The sequence below is a fragment of the Suricata suricatta genome, chromosome 9 (genome assembly GCF_006229205.1).
Source record: "Suricata suricatta isolate VVHF042 chromosome 9, meerkat_22Aug2017_6uvM2_HiC, whole genome shotgun sequence".
Classification (NCBI taxonomy): domain Eukaryota; kingdom Metazoa; phylum Chordata; class Mammalia; order Carnivora; family Herpestidae; genus Suricata; species Suricata suricatta.
Window position 1 is genome coordinate 9,474,979 of NC_043708.1, and position 25,695 is coordinate 9,500,673.

Below are 25,695 nucleotides of genomic sequence, written 5' to 3' on the forward strand. Positions count from 1 at the left end.
ATTGTGGTTTCAGTAAATGGGCAGATTTTCTGATTGAAACTTCCTCCCTAGTTAGAGGCACCTTACTCACAGACCATTGTTTAAACCTTTAAAGAAAAATAGCCTTGTCATAAGCTTCAGTTAATATTATACTATAACGCAAAATAAGACATTCGCTGATGTATTTTGAGTGATGAATTATGTTTTTTTGATCTTCTGTATTGTACCTCATTCCTGTCTTTGACTTTCTGTTCTCTCTTCCGTGAAAACAATGATCTTTTCTGAAACATGAGATTCCTAAGAAGTTGCAAACAATGTAATCATTGAAAGAAAGATGTGATCACCTATGGTATATAAGACACCAAGTTTCACAGTAAAGTGTGGTCTCTTCCACCATTCATGTTGTCGTGTTCTTTCTTGTAGATATTTCACCGACACCAACCCCCTACTCAGGGACCCTTAGACTCTGGTGCGTGGGCTGGTCCTCCGCACCTCTCCCCTGCCCTCTCTCTAAAAAATTTAAATTTGTTAAATCAATAAATAAAAAGGGAAGAAGTGACCAATCTCCCGTGCAGAAGAATTACAAATAACTTACAAAGACCCTCCACCCTCAAACAGGTGACGTGTAACTCCCCAATATTTAAATGTGGGCTGCAGTTCCTTTCTTCACAAAAGGACAGCATGGAAAGGAACGGGTAAAAGTGACTTCACAGCAGAGAAACCTGGCAAAACCTCCCTCGCTCCACCAAGCGCTCAAGGTCAACCTCAACCACGGTAAGTCCTGTTGATAGCATGTACTTTTGACGTGACGCAATAAGAACGGCACTCTAACTTTGTGGTCTTCTTCTCCAAACCCGTAACTCTAATCTAACCATGAGAAGGAGAATTTAGGCAAATCCTAGTGAAGGGACATTCTCCAAAGCACCTGAGCAGCACTCCTCAAAACTGTGAAGGTCATCAGAAAAAAAAAAAAAGTCTGGAAAACTGTCACAGCTAAGAGGAGTTTAAGGAGAGAAAATGACTAAACATAATGAGAAATCCTGAATTGGAGCCTGGACCATAAGAACAGTAGGTTAAAACTAAAGAAATATGAATAAAGTATGGCCTTTAATTCACAGTAATCTGCCAACATTGAATCATTAATTCTAACAAAAGTCCCCTGTTAATATAGGATATCAATGACAGGGAAACTGGGTGTGGGGTATATTTGATCTCTCTGTCCTTTCTTCGCAATTTTTCTGTAAATCTAAAACTTCCTTTAAAAATATCTCATGCTTCTACATGCACAACTATAAAATTTTACTAAGGAATATAAAAAAAAACTTGAGTAAGTGGAAAGATGTATCATGTTCCTGGATGTAAAGGACCGTTTCTGTAAAGTTTTTCTTCCTGAATATTTATTTAAGAATGAATTTCAATCAGAATAGGAATTTTTGTTTGGAAACTGAATAAATATTTTTAAAGTTGATCTGAAGAAAATTAGAAGGTAGGAAGAGTCAGAATATTTTTTAAACCTAGATCAAAATGAGCAGATATTAAATCAAACACAAGTTTGTAAACATTACAACAGTGTGATAGCATTGCCAAAAGAAATTGTTCATCGGAATAGAAAATTCCCAAACACCTGTACTAGTATATATATGCCAGTACATGCATTTTGAATATAAAGATAGAATTTCAAATCAATGAAGAAATGAAAGATGATTTAATAAATGATATGAGAACTAAGACATGTATAGGTATATGCAAAGCACCCGACATGTACCAAACTGTGACCCGTCCTGCAGGTCAGTCAATGCAGGTCCTGAGGGAGGGAGTGAGAATTGGGGGGCAGGGGACGCAGAGAATCGAGGCAAGACAAGTCTCTGATCAAGCCTCATTTATTGAGAGAGCACATACACCTTATAAAGGGTAGAAGGCAAGAAACTGACAGGCAGCTGACATAACTGCAATTTCAGCACAGCGCCTGAGGGGCTGATAAGAAAGCCCAGCCTGACTGTCTCCAGCCCTGAGCTGGGGAGTGATAACACTGCCCTGCCTGCAGGCGGCTGATCTTGGGTCAAGGCACATCTCTTTTCTTCTGGCAGCTCTTCTAGCAGCTGAATTCCAGGTGGACTAAAAAGTGAAACCCCCGGGCGCCTGGGTGGTTCAGTTGGTTAAGCATCAGACTTTACTCAGGTCATGATCTCACAGTTTGTGGGCTTGAGCCCTGCATCAGGCTCTGTGCTGACAGCCCAGACCCTGGAGCCTGCTTCGGATTCTGTGTCTCCCTCTCTCCCTGTCCCTCCCCTGCTCAAGCTCTGTCTCTCTCTCTCTCTCTCTCTCTCTCTCTCTCTCTCTCAGAAATAAACATTTAAAAAATTCTTTTTTAATTGAAACCCGAGAAGAACCTAAAGAAAATACAGGTGATGTATCTGATAGTTAATGGGAACAATCCTTTTAGGCACACAAAGGCAAAGATAATAAAGTATTGGCAAATTTGTATAAGTATTAAAAAGTTTTGTGTTAAAGAAGGTAAAAATAAGTAATGAACGTGAAACAAAATTCTGCAACATCCATAAGAAGGGATTAAGAGAGTGTATATACAATTCCTAGATATCTTCGAGGAAAAAAAAATCATAACACCTCTGTAGGGGAAAAAGAATCCAAGAATGTGAGAAGATAATTTACAAAACAGGACTGCATAAGCCTAATAACCTTAAAAATAGTTAGCCTCTGTTGGGACGCTTGGGCTCCGTTGGTTAAGCATTGGACTTAGCTCAGGTCATGATCTCTCAGTTCATGAGTTTGAGCCTCGAGCCTGAACCGGGCTCTGTGCTGACAGCTCAGAGCCTGGAGCCTGCTTCAGATTCTGTCTCCCTCTCTCTCTGACCCTCCCCCACTCATATTCTCTCTCTCTCTCTCTCTCTCTCTCTCTCTCTCTCTCTCTCTCTCTCTCTCTCAAAAATAAACATTAAAGAAATAGCCTCTGTTAACTTTCAAAATAAAACTGCCAGATATTTTATCAGTAAATATTGGTTTATTCAGGAACAGCGGAGAATTACAATCCCTGACACAGAAGTTATGGCAAAACCAAAGGCAAGCCTGGAGAACAAAAGAAATAAGCTCTTTTCTAGGGAGAATGGGTAAATTGGGAGGACTGTTATATAAACAAAAAGTCCATTGGAGTAAACTGGGAGTTCAAAGGAGACTGGCTCTTCATGGGCTCAGTTGTGTGGCTCTCTTTTGGTTGGACTGTTGCCAAAGTAGGAGGAAATTTTTCCTCCGCCTGAGGAAGCAACAACTAAAATAGTATCTACTTGGAAAGAGTCTTTTCCTGTCCAGTATCTGCCATTGACGGAGTGGCCGAGCGTTAGAGCTCCCCCTGCTGGCCTCCCAACCCCATTTTCGTGAGGTTTCCTTTCATTTTCACACCTCCTTAGTGGTAAAAGATATGTAAATGAAAATAAGTCGCCATTTTCCACCTTTCAGCAGCAAAGATTTTTTCTTTTTTTTTGATTGACAAAGTTAACTGTTGGTGAAGAGTAGCAAAAAAGATAGACCTTCTCACATACTTTTGAGGATGTGTAAATTGATAACAATATTTTTGGAGAACACCATAACAGTCAATGTCAAGTGCAGTGAGAAATGCATAGTGTCTGACCCAACAACTCTACCTGAAACATTTGTGCATGGTGACTTAAGCACTTCATACCAGGATAAGTTAAAAGAACAAAAAGTAGGAAGAATTTAAACCCTTGGCGGTGGGGGGGCGGGGATGCTGACACATCCAACTACAGCAGATTCACAGGATAGCTGTTTGATGACAATTACAAAACACATTCAAGTTCTAGGAGAGGCAAATGTGCAGCGACATAAAAACAGGAGTGGTGGCCAGGCAGGGGCTGGGATCCAGCAAGACTGACTACAAAGGAGCATGAGAGAAGGGGGGAGGCGGGGGGGGGGGGGGGGGGGGGGGGGGGGGGGATGGTGTTGAAAATGCTCCTGGGTGTCTGGGTAGCTCAGTCAGTTAAGCATGACTCTGACTTCTGCTAAGGTTATGACCTCACTGTTTGTGAGTTTGAACCCTGCATCAGTCTCTGTGCTGACAGCGGAGAGCCTGCTTGGGATTCTGTCTCCCTTTCTCTCTGTCCCCCCACCCCCAGCTCTCTATCTCTCTCTCTAAAAAAAAAAAAGCAATAAATAAATAAAAATGAACCTAAAAAAAAAAGAAAATGCTCTATATCTGAGCTGGTGGTTCCGTTACTATAAAAGTTTCCCCAGACCCATAGATGTGTCCACTGCGAGATTGAATTTTACCGTGTGTAAATTATATCTCAATATACTTGACTTTAAAAATTTTTTAATGTTTTTAGTTTATTTTTGAGAGACAGAGAGAGACAGTGCAAGCAGGGGAAGGTCAGAGAGAGAGGGAGATACAGAATCTGAAGCAGGCTCCATCCAGGCTCTAAGCTGTCAGCACAGAGCCCGACACGGGGCTGGAACCCACGAACTGCGAGATCATGACCTGAGCCAAAGTCGGATGCTTAACCAACTGAGCCACACAGGCACCCCTAACCTTGACATTGAAGAAAATTCTGGGGAAGAATATCAAGCAGCCTGGAGAAATTTAAATGACCCATTAAATGGGGAGTTTGCAAGGTAGTGTGCACTATGTGACTGGAACTTGGCAAGGGGGTTACATCATCAGAGTGTGACAGAAATTGGGCGACCTTGGTGAGATAGACTGGAAGGAAATGTGCCAAAATGTGTCTCCTTCTGGAAATGAAGTTAATTAAAGTGGTTGACCCTTGAATATGGGGGAGGGGGAGTTAGGGGCACCAACCCCTTAGACACTGGAAAATCTGCCTACAGCGTTTACTCCCCCCAAACTTAGCCTACTGTTGACCAGAATTCTCACCAACCACATAAACAGTCAATCTTCAGCTATTTTGTGTTATATGCCTTATACACTGCGTTCTCACAATAAAGTAAGATAGAGAAAAGAAAGTGTTATTAAGAAAATTACAAGAAGAGGGGCACCGCGGTGGCTCAGTCGGTTAAATGTCGGACTTTGGCTCAAAACATAATCTCAAGGTTGGTGAGTTCGAGCCCCGACTCTGTGCTGACAGCTCAGCGCCTGGAGCCTGCTTCAGATTCTCTGTCTCCCTCCCTCTTCCTCTCTCCCACTTCACGTTCTGTCTGTCTGTCTCTCTCTCTCTCTCAAAAATAAGTAAACATTAAAAATTTTTAAGATCACAAGATAAAATAAATGTACAGTACTGTACTATTAAAATTCCACATATATGTGGACCCATGTTGTCCAAATCCATGTTTTCCAAGAGTCATCTGTATTTTTTCTTCACATTTATTAACCACCACAGGGAAGAAGAGCTAGCTGAGGGGTGGGGACCCAGACCCAGAGAAGCAGACCTTGGGGTGGGATTGGGGGCGGGGCGGAGGCGGGGCGGGGCAGGACCTGTCCAGGGTCTGGAGGGCTGTCCTCACGGAAGGGCCCGCCCCGCGAGGGGTAGGCCGAGTTTCCATTGGTTCGCCGGGGAAATCACACCGCACATCCCCCACCTTCCCCCCAACGCTGGAGCTTAGACTTTTCCAGAGCTCGACTGGGACCGGAAAGGCGTCTAGATGATGAGTGAGTCTAGCTTCTCAGGGGGCGGGCAGCCTGGGCCGGGGAGGGGGCGGGGAGAGCCCTCCTGGACCCCCAACTCCGGACGGGCCAGACGCCCGCCTCTCTCCTTCGTTCCCTCCACCTGCTGACTAGCTAACTCACTCTCCGTCTGTCTTCCCTTTTCGTGTGCCGAGAACGGGCGGCTGCCGCTGCAGTGGGAGGAGGTGAGTCGCCTGGATCCCCTCCGTGGGCGGGGAAGGGACTTCGGAGACGCGGCGCTGCACTGGCTGAGGGTGGGGTGGGGCCACCGGGGTGAATCTTCGGAGCAGAGGGCCTCGCTCGCCGTGCTCCCCGGGTCGGGGACGCCTGATCCGGGGTTTGGCTGCTCCGTCGCCCTTCTAAGGAGCGCGTAGCCATTTCCTCTGACGGGGGTGTTGCTGATACAAACTGCGATGTTATGTTTCAGCGCCTATATCCACACACACACACACACACACACACACACACACACACACACACACACACGGCCCAGTGACTGGAAGTGACTTCCCCGGCATTCTACCGCCAATTAGAGACCCAACCGGGCCCTTCCTGGGTCGGCCTCCTGTGAGCTCTTTGCCCCCCAGCTGACTCCACACCCCCCACCTTTGGTCTCTGCATTGGGACCCCCTCCGAGCTTCCGTGTCCCCAATGCTCAGAGCAGACAGGCCCCTGAAACTGCCAAGGCGCTCCGGAGGGGTCCCTTCCCCTGGCCCACGCCCCGACCCAGCTCCTGTTCCCCGCAGTGGTGGCCGTGGGGGCCGTGCCCGTGGTGCTGGGTGCCATGGGCTTCACCGGGGCAGGAATCGCCGCCTCGTCCCTAGCGGCCAAGATGATGTCCGCCGCGGCGGTCGCCAACGGGGGTGGAGTCGCTGCGGGCAGCCTGGTGGCTACGCTTCAGTCCGTGGGTAAGTGCTTGCAGGTGGAGGGTTGCGGGACGGGGGGGACAGGTCGGGCAGAATCGTGGGGGAGGAGCGGAGCGCGGTGTGCATTCACCCCTGAGGGAGGGCTCAGCCCCCTCCAGTTCTGTGGTTCTCAGCATCCCCGGGTCCTTTGTCCCTCACTGTCTTCTTTTTGGCTCCTTTTGAGTGAGGTTTGGTGGGAGTGGAGGGGTAAAGGGGTGCTGGGAAGGAGCCTGGGGCTCTGGGTACAGCCCAGACATGGGGTCCCTTCCCCTCTGGGCCTCAGTGGCCTCCTGTGTAAAGTGAGGGGACCAGTCGCTCACTAGGTCTTTGGCTGCTGTGCCCTGCCTCTGACTTCCCATAGACTCACCCCCTCTTCTCTCTTAGCCACCTCCAGCATTGTCTCCCCAAAGTGGAGCCCTGGGGGGTTCAGAGCCTAGTGGAGGAATCCAGGTGTCTGGGGCTCAGACATGAAGAGGGGTCGCGGCCACCGGCCACTGCAGGTTCCCGTACTCACCCTCTGTCTCTTCCTCAGGGGCAGCTGGACTCTCAACATCATCCAACATCCTCTTGGCCTCCGTTGGGTCAGCCTTCGGAGCTTTGCTTGGAGGCTCCAAAAAGGAACCTTCTTCCTCTCCCCCAGCCGAACCCAGGGCTGACGGGGACGAGCCAGAAGAAACTGAATCCCAAGATGAGCCTCCAAAACCCTCACTCAGGTCAGAGAAGCAGGAGAAATAAAACTCATGTGCAGACGCTCCTCCCTGTCTTTGCTCCTTGCAGCCCTGCCGGGGAATTGGAATTTTTCAATTCACCCCATCCTCCCCACCTGCCTTTGGAAGGGCTGACTAAGCACAGAATCATTTGGCAGGAGGCTTTGGTCCATCCTAGTCTTACAAGAGATGGCTACATCCAGGCTATATATACCCAGAGCCATTCTTTGGCCTTCTGCGGGCCTCAGTTTACCCCCTCATTCAATGATGGGGGTTTACAAAAGTTCCCATTGGGCAGCTGGGGTGAGGAGTAGCCAGGATACATATTGAGCCACTGACCACAAAGCACTTTGCCCTTCCTTATGTACAGACACTAGACAACCTGATATGAGCAAGACACTGGCCTTTCCCTGCCTGACCTCGAAGTCCCATAGGGAGGCTGACCAGCAAATCACCAGGACAACTTAGTATGTTGAATGTCACAGTGGGGCTCTGGGCACTTCCTAGCAAGGAGACTGAATCAAGAATGGTCATCACACTGTGTCTGGAAAAATCCTCCAGTTCCTACCCTGGCAACAAGTGCTCTTGGTATCCCCTGTTCCCACTCAAATCCAAAGTGAGGGCTTACTTCCTGCCAGAAAGGTCTCTTCTCTGGAGTGTTTGTTTGTTTAAGAATGAGATATAACAGAAATAGAAGTAAAAATTCTAAGACTTCTGCTGACACCCTAGTAGTGTGGGGGCAGCCTCTGCATGTTGTAGACCACCTGTGGACATATCCAAAGGAGGGAGCTACTTAGGATGTAGAAAGCTGGAGGGAGCATCACTCCCTGACCCATCCTGCAGGTCAGTCAACGCAGGTCCTGAGGGAGGGAGTGAGAATTGGGGGGCAGGGGGCACAGAGAATGGAGGCAAGACAAAGTCTCTGTTCAAGCCTCATTTATTGAGAGAACACAAACATAAAGGGTAGAAGGTGAGAAGCAAGGCAGCTGACCTAGGTTGGTTGCTGAGAAACAGGGTCTAGTGATAAACGGGAAACCGAAACTACTATCAGCACAGCGCCTGAGGGGCCGGTAAGAAAGCTCAGACTGGCTGTCTCCAGAGCTGAGCTGGGGTGTGATAAACACTGCCTTGCCTGCAGGGGGCTGATCTTTGTTCTTCTGGCAGCTCTCCAGGCTGGCTGTCTCCAGCCCTGAATTGGAAGTAACACTTCCTTGCCTGCAGGTGGCTGATCTTTGTTCTTCTGGCAGCTCCCCACAACTCCCAACCTACAACAAGAAAAATCCAGATAACCTACTGTCCTAGACTCTGGGTCTAGAGTTCTCTCTCGTCCAGCAAGAGAGCAGGACCCAGGATTAAACTGTGAGAGAGGCTCATGTCTGGGAGGAGACAAGAACCCCAAATAAAGGTCTTTGGTCCATTTTTATTAGGATCAGAAGGTTTACAAGCGTGATGGACGTGCACAATGAGACAAGGAAACCAAGAACATAAACTCATGGGCAGGAGGGAAAGGGGGTTTTGAAGATATGCTGTGTTAGGGGTTTGGGTCAATACAACACAAAATCCTGGTGCTGGGAGGAAGGTTGTTGACAGCAGGCATGAGGCGCCACCTCTGTTTACCTGACCCAGCCTAGGGGACCAGACGGAACACGCTATTTTAATTATCTCCTCTCCTAGCAACTTCGCCCTGTTGTGTTGGGGCCCAGTAGGCAAATATTAACCCTCAAACAATATTTGGTCTCCTGGGCCACACATGTAGCTTCTATTCATCCTGTCTGTGATTTTCTCATTGCTTTGCAAAGAGACATACACTTTTAGGCTTTGAATCAACTTGGTTCGGTCGGTCAGTGGCTCCAGCCCTTCCCCTTACTTTGCTTTCTAGCTCTTTGTCTGCTGTTGGGAGTAAACCACAAGCCTCTGCCAAAAGATTTGCCTATTAAAGGATGAGCATCTTGCCCATGCATAACTGATGAGGGGTCTTAAGAAATGTAAATATCCTCATAGAAATCTGCAGGCTCATCTTCTGCTTGGAGCCAGACTATTATTAGGGAATCCCTCTCCTGCAATGACTTGATAATTCCTAATATTTACACCTGTCCTGTTAAACATGATCCTTTCCAGAGCAGGTCTTCACTTCCAAGACCTTGAACTATGTAACAACTAAAGAAATGATGTAATCACCTATGGTATATAAGACCCTGGACATCTAAGTAAAACGTGGCTTTCCACCATGCCCGTTGTCTGTCTTGTTTGTCATTGTCTGTCTTCTTTCTTATAGATATTGTGCCGACACCAACCCCCTACTTGGGACCTTTCGACTGGGGTGCGTGGGCTGGTCCCCCGCATTCGGAGTGGCGCCCGAACAGGGACTTGAACCCTGGACCCTCAGATTAAAAGTCTGATGCTCTACAGACTGAGCTATCCGGGCTCAACCTATTTGACTTTTGGCAGAGTCAGATAGAGCATACGTTTCTGTTTTTATCTCAAACCAACAAATTTAAACTTAAACACTGAATAAGTTTTGCTTGAGTCCAGGTAGGACACTTTGTTCCCCATAGATGATTTTAACCTCGAAATTTGGTGAAAAAAATTTTGATCTTATGGGTTTAGAGGAATCAAGAGGTAGATCTTTTTCCTCCTTTTTTGCCTCACATTGAGCTTCCTCATCTGCCAGATCTGTCTCATTACCATGGCTATCATCACACTCAGGGCTCTCATTGTCCTGAACTGCCATTGCCAAAGGAGGATTTTGACCTCTAGGGAGAAGTGGAGTAGTCCCTGTGACTAAATTATTAGACAACAATTTACCTCCCCTATGATCAGGATGTAAAGGATCTCTAATCAAATTCCAAAGAGAAAAGGCATCAACAGGGACATTCTCTGGTCCATAGGAGCGTAACTGTTCCCGAACTTTGTTCCAGGTTTGCAAATCAACAGTGCCCTCTCCTGGAAACCAGGGACAATGCTCCTGAACAAAGTGTAAAAATCTTGTTATTTCGTCACGAGTCACCTTGATCCTTCTCTGATTAAGGAGGTGCAAAAGTACTTTTGTAAAACACTTTTTCTCTTTAGAAACTGTATTGCCCATCCCTTATTTCTTATGATACAGTGACGCAAAGACGAACAAAGGGTAGGGAGCCCCCTCTAATGAGGAGACCAATACATTCACTCACACACACACACCAGAGGCTATAACATTCCCTCCCACAAAGGTTTTACAAACAAAATCGAGACATTAGAAAAACATTTAACTGGGCAATCTCTTTCCTTTACTTACTTTTCTTATTCTCTATCTGTATTTAGGAAAACACTTACCCGGGCAATTTTTTTTTCCCGTTCCTCACCCCCTGTTCCCTATCTAGTCATAGAGGGGTCTGCAGCACCCTGGGTGAGATCCTAACCAACCTGAAACCTGTGGAACTATTTCAGAGAATATTCCACATACCTTCCCTTATTTCAGAGAAAATTTCACTTACCTTCTACTCAGGTCAAAACCTTGTCTCAGCAAGCTGCACAGTTTTTACATATTGTAAAAGCGCAAAAGGCACTCCCGAGGAAGTCTAGGTTTTGGGAGCCGGGGAGACACTCTAGTTTTTATTTCCACCCTGAAAATGGCGCCAGTAATCTTTAAGAGTCACCTGTCTAAACCTCTGGAGGAAAGCTAGTTCATCATCTAAATTTTAAAGGCACATGTGCTTTTTGTCTGGGGTATCAGTGGAAGGCTAGACGCAGCATTACTTCCCAGCCTGGGGCCGCACCGAGACGGCGGTCGGCCCTTTAGTAAATCCGTGTTAAGTGAGGGCTTCTCCCTCGTTCATTTCCCAGGTTGATGGCTATCATTGGAACTAAATATTGTTGGTTTCCCTCGGGACAGAGACCTGAAAGAATCTTTCTCAGCAGTGCCGGATTCTTTCTCTTCTCTGGACTGACATGGATTGCCTAAATTCTACTGGTTAAACAAAACAAAATTAAGCAAGAAGCCTCAAACCTGCTCCTCTGTCAGAGCTGACAAAATTTTAAACTGGGCATTTTTCTTCTCTGCCCCCTGGGGAGCCTCTCCTCTAGCTCTCCCTTCCCCTGCCCTGTTGCCCAGGGCAACCAGAAGGCCATCAGGTTGCCAATCTCTGGGTGGGGAGAGGCCAATTTGCATAGGTGCTTTCACCCTGAATACCTAATTTGCTTACCTCATATACCTTCTACTGGGGGCCTTTGTCCCCACCCCACTCTATTCTGGGGGCAAAGCTCTGTCCTGGGGGCCTAATTTGTTTACCCAAGCTTGGATGTGAGCAAATCCGATGGCTTTGTGATTCTTTGTGATTCTTTATGCCTTGTGAAGCCATTGGTGCAAGCCCAGGGAATTCCTAGGCTTCTTCCCCACAAGAATCTGTTATGTTTAGAGATGAATCAGGCAAAGCTTTTGGCTGCAGTTGCCTTTTTTTTTTTTTAAGTTTATTCATTTTGAGAAAGAGACAATTCGAGTGGGAAAGGGGAGAAAGAGAGAGAGAGAGAGAGAGAGAGAGAGAGAGAGAGAGAGATTTCCAAGTAGGCTCTCTGCTGTCAGTGCAGAGTCCAATGCAGGGCTCAAACTCGCAATGTAAGAACATGAGTCTGAACCAAACAGACGCCATGTTTGGGCTTTAAGTTTCCCCTCTAAGCTAGAAGGCCTAAGGTCAGTCTCTCCGGAACCATTAGGCGGTTATACATTACCGGGGCAAAAGAGACCACTTTGGGGTATCCAATCAGGGAAGCCTAGCTACCTCTCCCCACATTCCTAGGGGTGAGACCTGCAGATGGGAACTTTAGATAGGACCCTGTTACCTAATGTTAAAGTTAACCCGATAGTCACCAAACAAGACCCTGAACTCGCTCTGTAATTGGTTGATTTCAAAGATACCCTAAATGTAATTGGGTCCCGCCAAAAGTAACGAACACCCTGGACAATGTGTGTGGTTAGAGTTACTGCCAATGCTGTTACACAATGATGATTGGATGTCACAATTTCTTGTAAGTCCCCCTTCCTAAACCCCATAAAGACCCTACTCAGCCCTTGCTCGGGGCTCTCAGCACGGATCCACTGTGTTGGTGAAGGCTGTGAGACCGAACTTAGGCCCGGCGAGCCGAAGCCATAATAAAACTGCCCTTTGCTTTCACATGCGTGCCTCGGTCTCCCAGGCGGTTTCTGGTTTTGGGATGATATTAAAATCTTGGGCATTACAGCGAAACCCTAAGATCATGATCTGAGCTGAAATCAAAAGTTGATGCTTACCTGACTGAGCCCCCCAGCTCCCTGGCAGTTGCCTTTTTGATGTGGTCAGACGTGAAAGAATTAGCATCTGAAATGTGAACAATCTGACTGCCACCAAAAAACTCTCCCTTTTATAACATTTATTTATTTTTGAGAGACAGAGACAGAGCATGAGTGGGGGATGGGCAGAGAGAGGGAGACACAGAATCTGAAGCAGGCCCCAGGCTTTGAGCTGTCAGCACAGAGCCCGACAAGAGGCTCGAACTCATGGACTGAACCTTGAGATTATGACCTGAGCTGAAGTTGGACGCTTAGCCAACTGAGCCACCCAGGCACCCCTTTAAAAAAATTTTTTTAACATTTATTTATTTTGAGAGACAGACCAAAAGGGTCTCCCTTTTCAAAGGGATTTGATCAGTCTTGGACTTGGTGAGTAGGGAAAGGGTTAACATTAGACAAGGGTGGATAAGGGACCCTAGGGGAGGCAGGCTGTGGCTTCCAGTGGGAGACTGAAGAAGGAGTGGGTTTTGGAAAAAAATAAAACGGATGAACATATACCAGTCCTGCCTGGGCTAGGCGCCACGCGTGGGGTCTCACACACTTTCCGATAAGGTCCCAATGAAAGGTCGGGGACAGAAATCCTCTGCGGTTACCCAGTTGGGCCACCCCCTCTGGAGAATTTGGCCTTCCTCTCAATAAATCCCATTGCTCTGCTCACTCTCCGGGAGATTCATTCTTGGACTCCTGTTGGACCCTATTTCCCAATGCGGGTCACCGAGAATGGAATCCACGAGCACAAGCGGAGTTGCTTATTAGATGTTTATTTTAGTTCGGCCGAACAACCCTTCCCCAGTAGGTGTAAGTCCTTGGAAGAGCGCCCCGGTGAGCAGAGGCTCAGGGTTTCTAGAAGCCAGAGTAACTAATCACCATCTTACAGCATTTGGTGGTAGCTGATTACACCGAGGGGCAGCGACTAGATGACTTTCACCTGTTGGCTTTGCCATTTCCAGATGGGGTTGTCTTAGCAGAATCTTAAGAAACAGGTTTATTGAGTTACATTCCTAGGGTTACCTGAATGGAAGTGCGCAAGTGAAAACAATGGCTGGTAATTCAGGGTCGAATACTCTGTGGGACAAGGACCAGCATCTCTCCCACCGACCTGTAACACTGGCCGACCTCTGGCTCCCGACTGGTTCTCAGTTCTAGATAGTTCGTCAGCCAGGGCCGGTCTTGGTGACACCTGATCTGAGCTGCAAGATGCTTGGCTGTTCACATCACCGCTTTACACGAATGAGTGCTGCGTCCTGCTCTACATCCAGGTTCGCGTCCCCGCCCCCTTCCCAAGGACAGACACCATCTATGGCTTGGCAGGCCTCAAAGCCTAGCTCTGTTACAGTTTCGTTTTCCTGCAAAAATGAAACCTATCTCATTGGCTGTGACTCAGTCAGAAGGGAGTGTGTTATAAATATCCAGAGTCAGATCTTCTGGAAACACAAACAAGATTCCAAGCTCAGACTTCTGGGTCTGAGACACATTTTGAGAAAATCTGCTTCTGGGTAAGACGGGAAAGGGTGGGCAGGGGGCTCCGTGAGTGCAAAGGAAGCACTCTTGGATGGACTTGCAGAATGTTCTTTTGTTTCGCGTCGTGGCAGCTGCGGTGGGCGGGGGGGGGGCAACGGGACCCCAGCCTGCACCACCCCTGGGCTCTGGGGCTCTGGGACAATGAGCCTCTTTCGAGCGTGGATGGAAATCGGCTGAGCAGGGGAAAAAGACAAGTGTCAGGAACCAAATCAGGGATCATAATCTCTTTTTTCTCATCGTCTTAAGCAAGGAGATGTCACGAGAACAGAAACCCAGAGCAACTTGACCAAAATATGTGCCTTAAGGCATAATTGGTTATTTCCTAATTCTGGTATCTTTTAAACTGCTCTGTGCAGATTTAGAAAAGTCCCAGGAGAAGCTGAGACATTGGTGCTGAGGGCTTTGGGAGGAAGGAGGCAACCTGCCTGGAGAACTAAGGCCCACTCCCCAGCCTCCCAGCTGCTGCCTGGTGGGGTTTTAAAGTGATGGGGTTCCAGAACCAAGAGCCAAGAAAGAATTCTTGAAGAAGTCTTTGGATCAAAAAGGGTGATTTTATTAAAGCACGGGGACAGGACCCGTGGGCAGAGAGGGTTGCACTGGGGTTGTGAGGAGAAACTGGTTATACAGTATGGAGTTGGGGCAGATAAAGTCAAGAAAAAGTTTCTTTTAAAAAAATTTTTTTAATGTTTATTTATTTTTGAGGGGGGGTGCAGGGAGGGGCAGAGAGAGGGAGACATAGAATCCAGAGCAGGCTCCAGGCTCTGAGCTGTCAGCACAGAGTCCAACGCGGGGCTCAAAGTCAAGGTGAAATCATGACCTGAGCTGAAGTAGGAAGCTTAACCAATGGAGCCACCCAGGTCCGCACAGGAGAGTTTCTTTCTTTTTTTTTTAATTTCAATGTTTTATTGTCGAGTTGTTTTCCATACAACACCCAGTGCTCTTCCCCATAAGTGCCCTCCTCCATCACCACCACCTCTTTCCCCCCCTCCCCCTTCCCCTTCAACTCTCAGTTCATTTCCAGCATTCAATAGTCTCTCATGTTTTGCATCCCTCTCTCTCCCCGACTCTCTGTCCCTCCTCCGCTCCCCCTGGTTCTCCTTTAGGTCTCTCCTGTTTTCCTGCTAGACCTATGAGTGCAAACATATGGTTTCTGTCCTTCTCTGCCTGGCTTACTTCGCTTAGCATGACACCCTCAAGGTCCATCCACTTTCCTACGAAGGGCCATATGTCATTCCCTCTCATTGCCATGTAATACTCCATCGTAAATATATACCACATCTACCTGATCCACTCATCAGGTGATGGACATTTAGGCTCTTTCCATGTTTTGGCTATTGTTGACAGTGCTGCTATGAATATTGGGGTACATGTGCTCCTTTGCATCAGCATTTCTGTATCCCTTGGGTAAATCCCCAGCAATGCTATTGCTGGGTCATAAGGGAGTTCTATCGATAGTTTTTTGAGGAGCCTCCACACTGTTCTCCAGAGCGGCTGCACCAGTTTACATTCCCACCAACAGGGTAGGAGGGTGCCCGTCTCTCCACACCCTCGCCAGCATCTATAGTCTCTTGATTTGTTCATTTTAGCTACTCTGACTGGCGGGAGGTGGTATCTCAGTGTGGTTTTGATTTGTGTTTCCCTGATGATGAGTGAAGCCAGCATCACCTTGATACCCAAACCAGACAGAGACCCAGTCAAAATATCCTTAACAAATACAGATGCAAAAATACTCAACAAGATACTAGCAAATCGAATTCAACAGCATATAAAAAGAATTATCCATCACGATCAAGTGGGATTCATTCCTGGGTTACAGGGATGGTTCAATATCCGCAGGTGAGTTTCTTAAAGGGATTTCCATACTCGCAGATCATTGGAAGCCCAGCTGTTCTCAAGCTAAGGTTGTTTTTCTCTCTAGCAAAGCATTAGCACCAAGACAGTAAGGAGGTCCTGGAGATTAGACTGTTAATAAGCTTGCCCGTTTCTCTTAATGTCACTATGATAGCTGTAAACCGACAGAGACTCATCAGTTTAACCATTTGTTTTCTGTCCTTTCCTTTGTTCTGGGGCAGCTGGGAGCCCCTGAGGACTAGTATACACATCCCACCTTTGGGTGGTTCGTGGGGCCTTAGCTCGCCTTATGCTCCCTCATCACTGCCCTTAGAACCTCAAACAGCCCCTCAGGACCACTTGGACCCCTTGAGTTTTCAGGGCTGTAGGCTCGTGCCCCAGTTCCGGGATTCCCCTCCCCACGCATCCAACTCCACCCTGTTAAAAAACAACAATGGCGCATAATTTTTTTTAATGTTTTATTATTGAGACAGAGGGAAACAGAGCATGAGTGGGGGAGGGGAAGACAGAGAGGGAGACAGAATCGAAGCAGGCTCCAGGTTCTGAGCTGTCAGCACAGAGCCAGATGAGGGGCCCAAACCCACAAACCGAGAGATCATGACCTGAGCTGAAGTCAGACGCTTAGCAGACTGAGCCACCCAGGTGCCCTGGAATGTGGCCTTGTAAAAGCCCATCTGTCATTTCCTGATCAGCCCTAGTGAGGTCATCTGCTTGGTACAAACCCTGAGGTTCCCTTCTCCCCAAAAAAGATGTCTTGGCCTGAAACAATCCTTTCTTTTCTTTTGCTAATGACGTCTTGCTTTTCATTTTTGTGCAGTTTCTCAGAGCACCTCTCTATTGGCTAGATGGGCTGTTGCCCTGGTAACCGGGGCACAGGGGTTCAAGAGCACCTGGCTCGGGAGTGGGGTGGGGGGAGCTCAAACAGAACCTGGCTTGGCCACTGGCCACTGACAAAGTGCAAAGGCAAAGAGACAAGCAGCCGAGAAACAAGAAAGGGATTTATTTCAGCGAGGCCACCAGCAAGAAGACAGTGGACCTCTGTCCCAAAGGCTGTCTCCAAAGTGCCAAAATACTTCAAGGTTTAGATACGGAAAATGTGGGACAAAGTCGGTGTGAGGACTGTGGACGGGCAGTAAAGGTCAGGTCTTCACTGTCTTGGGGTCAGTCCTGGGGACTTTGCTGTTGGAGGGGATTGTTTCTGGTTCTCAAAGCAGGATGCTTGGCTCACAGTCTCCTGCCTGAGCTGACAGATAAGCCATTGTTGCGCCTGGAGGGCTCCGTCGGTTAAGTGTTCAACTTCAGCTCAAGTCATGATCTCATGGTTCGTGAGTTTGAGCCCCGCATGGAGCTCTGTCCTGACAGCTTAAAGCCTGGGGCCTGCGTCGGATTCTGTCTCTCTCTCTCTCTCTTTCTGTGTTCCTTCCCTGCTCACGCTCTATCTCCCTCTCTCAAAAATAAACATTAAGAAAAAATTTATAAACAAAGAAAGATAAGCTGTAAAGAGGAACCTGATCAATTAGAAAGGAAAAACTGAGGTCACAATGGAGGTAACTGAAGTCCCTTCAGGCAGATACATGATTTGCTTAATAAACCAGCTAGATCTTCAGATGTACTTGGGTTGAACTTTGTGGTTTCCTTGCTCTCTCAGCAGATTTGAATCTGGTGGGTGCTTGTCACTCTCTGTGCCATGGTAGTCATCCCAATAGCCAGCGTAGCCTCTTCCCTGGCTTCTAAGATGATGGCATCCAAGATGGTGGCAGTGAGCCTGGCCAAAGCCACCTCGGCGGCATGCGGCAGTGCCCTTGCTGGACTTCCGTCCACAGGTGAGTGTTCTGGAAGGAGTGGGTGGGCAGCGATGAGGTAGGCGGGTAGATACTGAGTCCATATCTGGCTTTACCTCCTTTAGGTTTTTACCTCTGTGTCCAACCAGCCTGTCATAGCGGTTTGACATCTCCCTGTGGGGACCCAGATCCAGAGCCTTCTTAACAAATTTTAATGAAATTCTTCAGTGTGGGTCCATTTTCTTCATTAGTTTTGAAGAACTCTCTCTCCAGTCTTAGCTATTTATTCTTGCTGTTTATTCTCCCTTTAGGCTCTGTTATATAACAAAAATTCAACAGAGTACATCTTAATAGAATTTTTTAAAGTTTATTTATTTATTTTGCCAGACGGGGAGAGAGAGAGCACACACACATGTGTAAGTGACAGGCAGAGAGAGAGAGAAAGAGAGGGAGAGAGAGAATCCCAAGCAGGTTCTGTGCTGTCAGCACAGATCCCGATGGGGGACTCGATCTCACAAACTCCCGAGATCATGACCTGAGCTGAAATCAAGAGTCCAACACTTAACTGCTTGACCACTGGGCCACCCAGGCACCCCCAACCGAGCACATTTTAAAGATCTAATTAGCTTTATTATGAGTCAGTTCATGAATTTGGCAACATCCCAATTAGCAAGTCTATAGAAAATTAAAAGTTCTTAAAGGCAGAGAGAGAGCAGGAAAAAAATATTAGCAGAGAATGCATTGTCTTAGGCAGGACGGGCCTCCCGAGGGAAATGGAAGGGGTCCATCAGTAAATTTCCTAGTACTTTCTGTGAAACCCCCCATGTGGACCTGCTCAGGGTTATATTCCTGGGGGTTGAAACTCCAGTCAGGTTAGGTATTAAGTCTTAGCTTACACTTGGGGCTTTAACCTAAGTGACGCCGTTCTGGGCCTGTAGTTGTCTTTTTAACCCCCTCCTCTGCCAATAACTCCCTCCCTCAAAGTCAACCTTTCTAATATGCTCAGTGTGTGTCTGGTTTTCATACTGTATATATTTTTGCAAATGGGTGGAGGCTTCTTGTCGGCAAGTTTAATTTGTATAAAGAATAGTGCGGTGCTGACCACACTCGATTGCTTTTTCTGCACTGAGCACCATGTGTCTGAAACACAGGTAAGTATCTAATACTTGCAAACTGCACTCCTTGCAAAGTGCTCCTGTGTGCATCCTCTGACGCACTGCCACGTACCTTTCCCTTTCCTGGGGGTGGGCGCAGGGGCCCTCCCACCTTCCCCAGCACAACCAGCAGCACAGGATGGAATGGGGAGGACAGGGTCTCTGACCACTGCCGACCTCCGACCTCTGACCCTGTGCATTCACCCTCTGTTCTTCCCTAGGACTCGCCTTGTCATCCAGCGCTGCCCTGAGCCAGGCCACAGCTTCCCTGGGATCCCTGCTGGGGACACTGAGTGGCTCCGTAGTATCCCCGGCTTCAGCCTTGATTATTTCCCCGCTCGGAGGTAACTGGCCCTGGGGAACAACCCCCCCCCTTTTGGGGCTCCACTCTATGCAGGGAAGTGTGACAAGGAATAGACCTGGGCCACAGCCAGCAGCCCTCCCCTTTTGCCAGAAATATAAGGACTCCCGAGCTTGTGATAAGCAATCCATGAAAGAATAACAACAGCTAGATTTTAGCACACACTGTGTGCTCTCCATATTTAGCGCTTAGAATATTTATCAATTGGTTTAATTGTCATAACAACCGCAGAGGAAGATAACCTCGTCCTTCCTGTACAAACAAGGAAATGCTGGCCAAGAGCCCTGGACAGGGTGGCAGGGCTACTCCCAAGCCTGGGACAGGGAGTAGAATAATAATGAAGATCTGGTCTGGGGAGGAGGCCTCAGGGCAGGTTCCGGAAGGACCTGGCCACCCTCCCCAGGGATGACAAGTGGGGGCGCCCAGCAGCGGGCTAACCAAGCACACAGCACCCATTTCCCATGGGCCTTCTGTGTACATAGGGGCCCAGGTAGCCCAAGCTTCCGGCCAGCCTGGCATCAACTTTCCTGCAAAACAATACTGTTGAATAGCAAATACCTTCTAATTGGGCTTTTATTTTTTTTTTAATTTTAAATAATTTTTTAATGTTTATTTGTATATTTTGAGAGAGACAAAGAGAGCACACGAGCAGTGGGGAAGGGCAGAGAAATCAGGAAAACCCCAAGCAGGCTCCACGTGGTCAGCCCAGAGCCTGATGTGGGGCTTGAACTCACGAAACCGTGAGATCACGACCTGAGCCAAAATCAAGAGTCAGATTCTTAACCCCCTGAGCCCCCCGGATGCCTCTCTAACCAGGCTTTTGGTTCTTGAGTCTCTGACTCCATACCCCACCCCAGGTGGCCCCTCTAGTCACCCAGGGTTTGGCTTTCACCTTTAACCTCCTTTACCATCACTCCTAGGCTCTCTTCCCGGGGAGCTGGATGAGTTCGTTCCTGCACGTCTTTCTATCTTTTGCAGTCCCATCCCCTATGGCTTCAGCAGGCCAAGACCTCTACCTTCCCCCCTCCTTCCCTCAGGGACCCACATGCCTGGAGAGCCAGGCTCAAGCACAACTAGATACAGTCTAGTGCTGTGAGCGGCTGCAGCCCCAGGGGAACAGTGAGGAGTTCTGATTGGGAGCATCTGGGGTGGCTTCCCCGAGGAGGAGGCAATAGATGGGGCCTTGAAGAATCCAGGACAATGACTCATTCAAGCATTGCTCCCAAGGAGGGTTCACGTGCTCAACAGTCCTGACTTCAGCCAGTGCAAAATCAAGCATATCTCTCGACAGGAGGATGTGTTGCTGTCTGAAGCACTTTTTCTGGACAATAGGAGAGTGTTACATAATCTCCCACTAACAAAACATTGACCCTGAACTAACATCCTTCCTCAGAGAGCGTGTTCTGTTTCCTTGTCTGCACCAAACCACCACCGCCTAAATTACTTCCTCCAGTATTCCTCAGTCACTGATAAGGGATGTGGCCAGAGCATGCCTGTGTTTCCACATCTGTAGCGTTTTGTTCGGTTTTGTTCGAAATGAACCAGATTAAGGCACAGAGAAAGCGAAGGGTCTGATCTCCTCACAAACAGCCAACCAACCAATCCACAGACAGATTAAAACACACACACACATACACACACACGCAGCAAAAGCTGTGATAATTGGGTTTTCTAAAACAAGGACTTCGAAGCCTGTCTCCAGATAACTTGAGGTCAAGGCATGTGAATCCCTTCGGGACAAGTCATTTGCATCTGGAATCAGACTCCCCAGCAATCCGCACCAAGTTCAGGGCTGCGGGGGCCACCTTCCCAAGAAATCCCGCTTGTCCAAGTGATGCAGGGAGGGGTCAGGGGCAGTCATCCCCCCCGGTCTCCCAAGCTGGGCAGCGACCTTCCCACAGATGGGCTGTAGGCGCAGGGAGTGAAGGGGAGGCCAGCGTGGATCCACTCACAAAATGTTCTTTTGGTTTCCAGCCAAGGCCGGTGCAGCTGTGATAGGAGGAGGTGAGTCTCTGCAGGGAAGAGGTTCATGTTCTCATCTGCCCCCCAACCCCCAAGGACTTGGGGAGCAACCATCCTGGTCCAGGCCCAGGTTTGCCTGGCCTCACATAGATGGTGGAGGGGGAGGTGGATCAGTGGAGATGAGCAGGAAGTAGGAAATGAAGAGTGTTGTGGAAACTCCACATGGACACAGTCCCAGCAGGGTCCCCAATGCCCACTTTGCAGGGCATTCATTGTGTGACCTTGGGCAAGTCTTTGAACTCCTCTGGGCTCCCCTTTCCTCTTGTGAAAAATGGGCTAATATTGTCCATTCAGGGTTATCGTGAGAGTTGCCCAGGATGAGATGTGCAGAGTTTGAATCAGCACGTGCACAGAAGAGAAGTCATGGACTTAGGGACCCAGGGCTTGGGTGGAGATGCCCTGGACCCCCAGAGTTGGGAGGGAAGCAGAGCTTTGCCCGTGCTCCTTACTTACCCTAATCCCCTGAGTGGGATTTACTGGTATTAAAGATTTCCTCTTCAAAGACCGGAAGCTTTCACAACACTCCCTCCTTCTGGCATCTCACAAAGGCAGAATCTGAGGCCTGGAGGACAGGTGACTTTCCCAAGGAAGGTCCAACTGCAGAGCGGGGCCCACGGGGCCCACAGCCCTGTCCCTAGTGACCCCACAAGACCTTCTCCCCGCGTTCCCCGCCTAGTTGTGTCCTCTTTACCCATGACTGCTGGCCATGCCCTTAGTCTCTCTTGAGCTCAGAGTTCACCCCCTCCATCCAGACCCCTGAAGACCCCTAAGCCTGACTGAGGATGTGTGGGGGTCCCATTCCCTGAGCCCTTCTCTCAACCCATCTCCTCATCCCCGCAGCCGTGGCCGTGGGGGCCGTGCCCGTCGTGCTGGGCGCCATGGGCTTCACCGGGGCGGGAATTGCCGCCTCTTCCCTAGCGGCGAAGATGATGTCCATTGCCGCCATCGCCAACGGGGGCGGAGTTGCTGCGGGGAGCCTGGTGGCTACGCTTCAGTCCGTGGGTTAGTGTCCCCATCCCCATCCCCGGCTATGCGCTTGCTATGGAGGCCGAGGAGGACAGGAGCCTCAGGACCCAGCGCAGATCTGAGCCCCACTGATCGTCAGCCTCTGTTCCTCCGAGTCACCCTCCACGTTCTCTCTGGGTTTCGCCCCGGGAGGTATAGGAGGAGGGGAAGGAGTCCTGGCCCAGGTAGTCAGGTAGTCAGGCTGACTACCCAAAGTGGGTTCGCTGGCTTACTTGGGGATCGATGCCCACCTGGGCTCAGCCTTCATCCCTAGAGGGGTACGGCTCCCTGTTCTGGATTTCTCTATGGGACTGCGTGCCACTGGGCTCCTTGAAGCTGCCCTCCTAAAGCGGAGAGCCTGGGGACTTTGGGAAACAGGAGGGTGCTGGGTGGGGTCTCTGGGCCTCAGACCTTCCTGAGGGGCTCTGGAGTCTTCGACCCCATGGTTTTATCCTACGGAACTGCCCCAGGTCTGCCCTTCCTGTTCTGCTCACCCTCTGCTTTTCCTCCAGGAGCGACTGGACTCTCACTGTCATCCAAAATCATCGTGGGCTATGCTGGGTCTGTCCTTGCATCTGGCATGGTCGGCCTGTAGGGGTTTGCCGCCTCTCTGGCTGCAGAGAAGAGCTCCTGGTAGGGCCTCGACTGCCAGCACCATGCGGGGAGGGACAGAGTCCTTGGGTGATGGTGTGCCCCAAACACTGCCCCCCAGAGGAAAATAAAGAATAAAAAATAGTTGTTGCATCCCCTCCTGGCTCCCCTGCCTCTTGCTCCAAGTCAGGGGGTCGTGGAGGGGGAGGGAAGGGTCACTCCTCTTTGCCAGACTTGTACTCATAGAGCTTCACGGTGTAGGGGTGCAGTCAGTGGGAATGGGCCCAAATGTGCAGACAAGAGACTGTGCCTGCCCGGCTTGTGACTCTGCGTGTGATGCTGGGCAGGCCACGTCCTCTCTGGCCCTCATTTGTCCCTCTCTGCATGGGGTAGTTGATCTAAATGATGTCAAAGACGCCAGCGGGGGTGGGGGGGAAAGGAGGGAGTGTTCAGCTCAGTTTCGGGGCAGTCGGGAATGGGGAGGGCAGGGTATCCTACCCCGAGTCACTGCCTTAAAGCTTCATCTGCACGCTTGCCCCCTCCCCACCTGCCACCTGACCAACAGCTTTCCTAGAAGACACAGGCTCACAAGGCACCGCTCCATCCCAAAGTCAAAGTCCACCGCCACTTGGCCCTGCCCCTTCTCATCAACAGCTAAAAGGGAAATCTAGTTTGCCAGAGGCTCTGACCTTTCTACTTCAGGCCCCTGACCCCTAAATGTCCTCTTCCCAGAACAAGGTCCTGTAGAAATTTCTCTTCATTAGGCTGTGTTCCAATGCAGATTATCAGAAAATTCGCTCCAGCGTTGATTCGCTCCTCCATTCCACACACTTCGTGGCTTATAAATAACAGAGATTTGTTTCTCATGGTTCTGGAGGCTGGGAAGTCAGAGTTCAAGGCACTGGCAGATCTAGGTTGCAGCTGGGATGTCGCTGGCCCAGATGGCCTGCCTTTTGGTTGTGTCCTTGACTGATGGAAGGGGAAAAACCCTCTCTCGCCTCTTCGTAAGGGCACTAGCCCCACCCATGAGGACTCTACCCTAACACCTCCCATAGTTTCACCTCCTACATCACCTTGGGGATTAGGACTGCAACCTGAGCGTTGGGGTATACTACACTTCAGACCATAGCAGGCATATTGGGGAAGAGAAGTTTGGGTCCACCCTGAAGGTTGTGGGGAGACTAGTTTTCAACGTGACACTGACCCAGTTGCAGACCTACATCCGTACATCCAGGTGCTGTCAGCAGTCTGATGAAATCTCGGTGTCCAAGCAGAGCCAAACTTGTGAGTGTAGTGTCACGGACATTTTGAAAAGTTAGACGACTCATCCCTGTCCCTGGGTGGTGGCTGGCTGGGTCACTGAAGCTCGGTTGCGTCCCAGCAAGAGGGATCCACCCCTTAGGGTATTCATTCAATACTTGATTCTTTTTCTTTCTACTCTTTCTTTGATGCCTTGGAGAAGCCAATGAAGGCTCTGAAGCCTCTCCCCCCAAACCCCGCCCTCCCCTGACAAAATGTACACGTTCCCGAAGTGATGCCTCCAACTTCAAGGCCTTCATTAGAACTTCCAAAGACCTCCTGGGAGCTGAAAGTACATGCGTCTGCTTTCACTGGAAGTCTGAGTCTCCACAAGGGCATGGGGGTGTGTCTGCCCTGGATTTGGAAGGAGGGTCAAGATGGCCTCATTCCCTGCAGACCCAGACCGCTACCCAAGGCTACCCTAGACCACCCACCTCGCCCTCAGGTTTGGCCTCTGCAGAAGGATGATTTCTAAGCATGGTGCCCGGTGACCCTCAGCCTTAAAAAAATTTTTTTTCATGTTTATTTTTGAGACTAAGAGAGAGAGAGAGAGACAGAGTGTGAGTTGGGGAGGGGCAGAGAGAGAGGGAGATACAGAACCCAAAGCAGGCTCCAGGCTCTGAGTTGTCAGCACAGAGCCTGATGCAGAACTTAAACCCATGAGATCTTGACCTCAGCCGAAGTCAGATGCTTAACTGACTGAGCCCCCCAGGGTCCCTGATCCTCACCCTTTTATACTCCTCCTGCCTTTGGGGTGTGGTGGGTCATGTGAACATGGTAAGACTCTACTTCTATAGTCATGTTAAGTTATATGATAGAAGGGAGACCAAGCGGATGTGTCTAATCTATTCACATGGGCCCTTTCTTTTTTAATTTTTAAAAAATGTTTATTTAGTTTTGAGAGCTAGCCAGAGGGAGAGAGAGAGAGAGAGAGAGAGAGAGACAGAGAGAGAGAGAGAGAGGGAGGGAGGGAGCGCACATATGTGGGGGAGGGGCAGAGAGAAAGGGAGAGACATAGAATCCGAAGCAGGCTCCAGACTCTGAGCTGTTAGCACAGAGCCTGACGCTGGGCTTGAATTAATGAACCTTGAGATCATGATCTGAGCCAAAATCGGACGCCCAACCAATGGAGCCACCCATGTGACTCTCCCCCACCCCCTCCTCTGCTTGTCACATGAGCCCTTTAAAAGCAGAGAATGTTCTCTCTCTTCATAGGCAGAATCAGAGGTTGGGAGCGGGGGGGGCGGGGGGGGGGCGGTTTACAGATTCCTACCACGGGCTCCTAATGAAAGCCCAGTCTGGCTGAACACTTGATTTTGGTCTTATAAAACCCTAAGCCTGGACTTCTGATCTGCGCTAAAACGTAAGAACTGGGTGTTATTGTAAGTGCTGACTGTGGTCATTTGGGAAGCAGGGTTGGAAAAGCAGCAGAGGCCCTGCCACAGCTTCTCCCTTAACCAGGCCGAGGGCTGTTTCCTCGGGAGCTGAGTGAACACACTCCTGCAGCCCCAGGATTCCTGAAATGCCTGGCTTCACTTGGTGCCCAACTCTGGGTCCCGCCTCTGTGGGA

The 25,695-nt window shown here is 49.1% G+C and overlaps 2 protein-coding genes, 1 long non-coding RNA gene and 1 other non-coding gene across 6 annotated transcripts; 3 read left to right on the forward strand and 1 right to left on the reverse strand.

The window, feature by feature from the left end:
- Window positions 1-599: 599 nt before the first annotated feature.
- LOC115300990 lies at window positions 600-1,100 on the forward strand. Its single transcript, XR_003912938.1, has 2 exons — window positions 600-753; window positions 861-1,100. It is a non-coding gene; the product is annotated as an uncharacterized LOC115300990 (long non-coding RNA).
- A 4,420-nt stretch (window positions 1,101-5,520) lies between these two features.
- On the forward strand, window positions 5,521-7,285 carry IFI27L2 (interferon alpha inducible protein 27 like 2). The gene is made up of 4 exons (XM_029951871.1): window positions 5,521-5,611; window positions 5,782-5,811; window positions 6,373-6,534; window positions 7,064-7,285. The coding sequence occupies exons 1-4, from the start codon at window positions 5,605-5,607 to the stop codon at window positions 7,264-7,266; spliced, it is 402 nt and encodes a 133-aa protein (XP_029807731.1). The 5' UTR covers window positions 5,521-5,604; the 3' UTR covers window positions 7,267-7,285.
- On the forward strand, window positions 5,537-22,984 carry LOC115301867 (interferon alpha-inducible protein 27, mitochondrial-like). 3 transcript variants are annotated; one of them, XM_029951870.1, is made up of 6 exons: window positions 5,537-5,611; window positions 17,564-17,735; window positions 19,069-19,191; window positions 21,183-21,212; window positions 22,071-22,232; window positions 22,748-22,984. In XM_029951870.1, exons 2-6 carry the CDS (start codon window positions 17,600-17,602, stop codon window positions 22,828-22,830), a joined length of 534 nt encoding a protein of 177 aa, XP_029807730.1. In that variant the 5' UTR covers window positions 5,537-5,611; window positions 17,564-17,599; the 3' UTR covers window positions 22,831-22,984. The 3 variants fall into 3 exon arrangements, with proteins under 3 accessions (XP_029807730.1, XP_029807728.1, XP_029807729.1); XM_029951868.1 differs by lacking the exon at window positions 5,537-5,611 and adding an exon at window positions 13,932-14,036; XM_029951869.1 differs by lacking the exon at window positions 5,537-5,611 and adding an exon at window positions 13,935-14,036 and having other exon boundaries at window positions 17,561-17,735.
- Window positions 9,591-9,663, reverse strand: TRNAK-UUU. Its single transcript has one exon. It is a non-coding gene; the product is annotated as a tRNA-Lys (tRNA).
- Window positions 22,985-25,695: the final 2,711 nt, after the last annotated feature.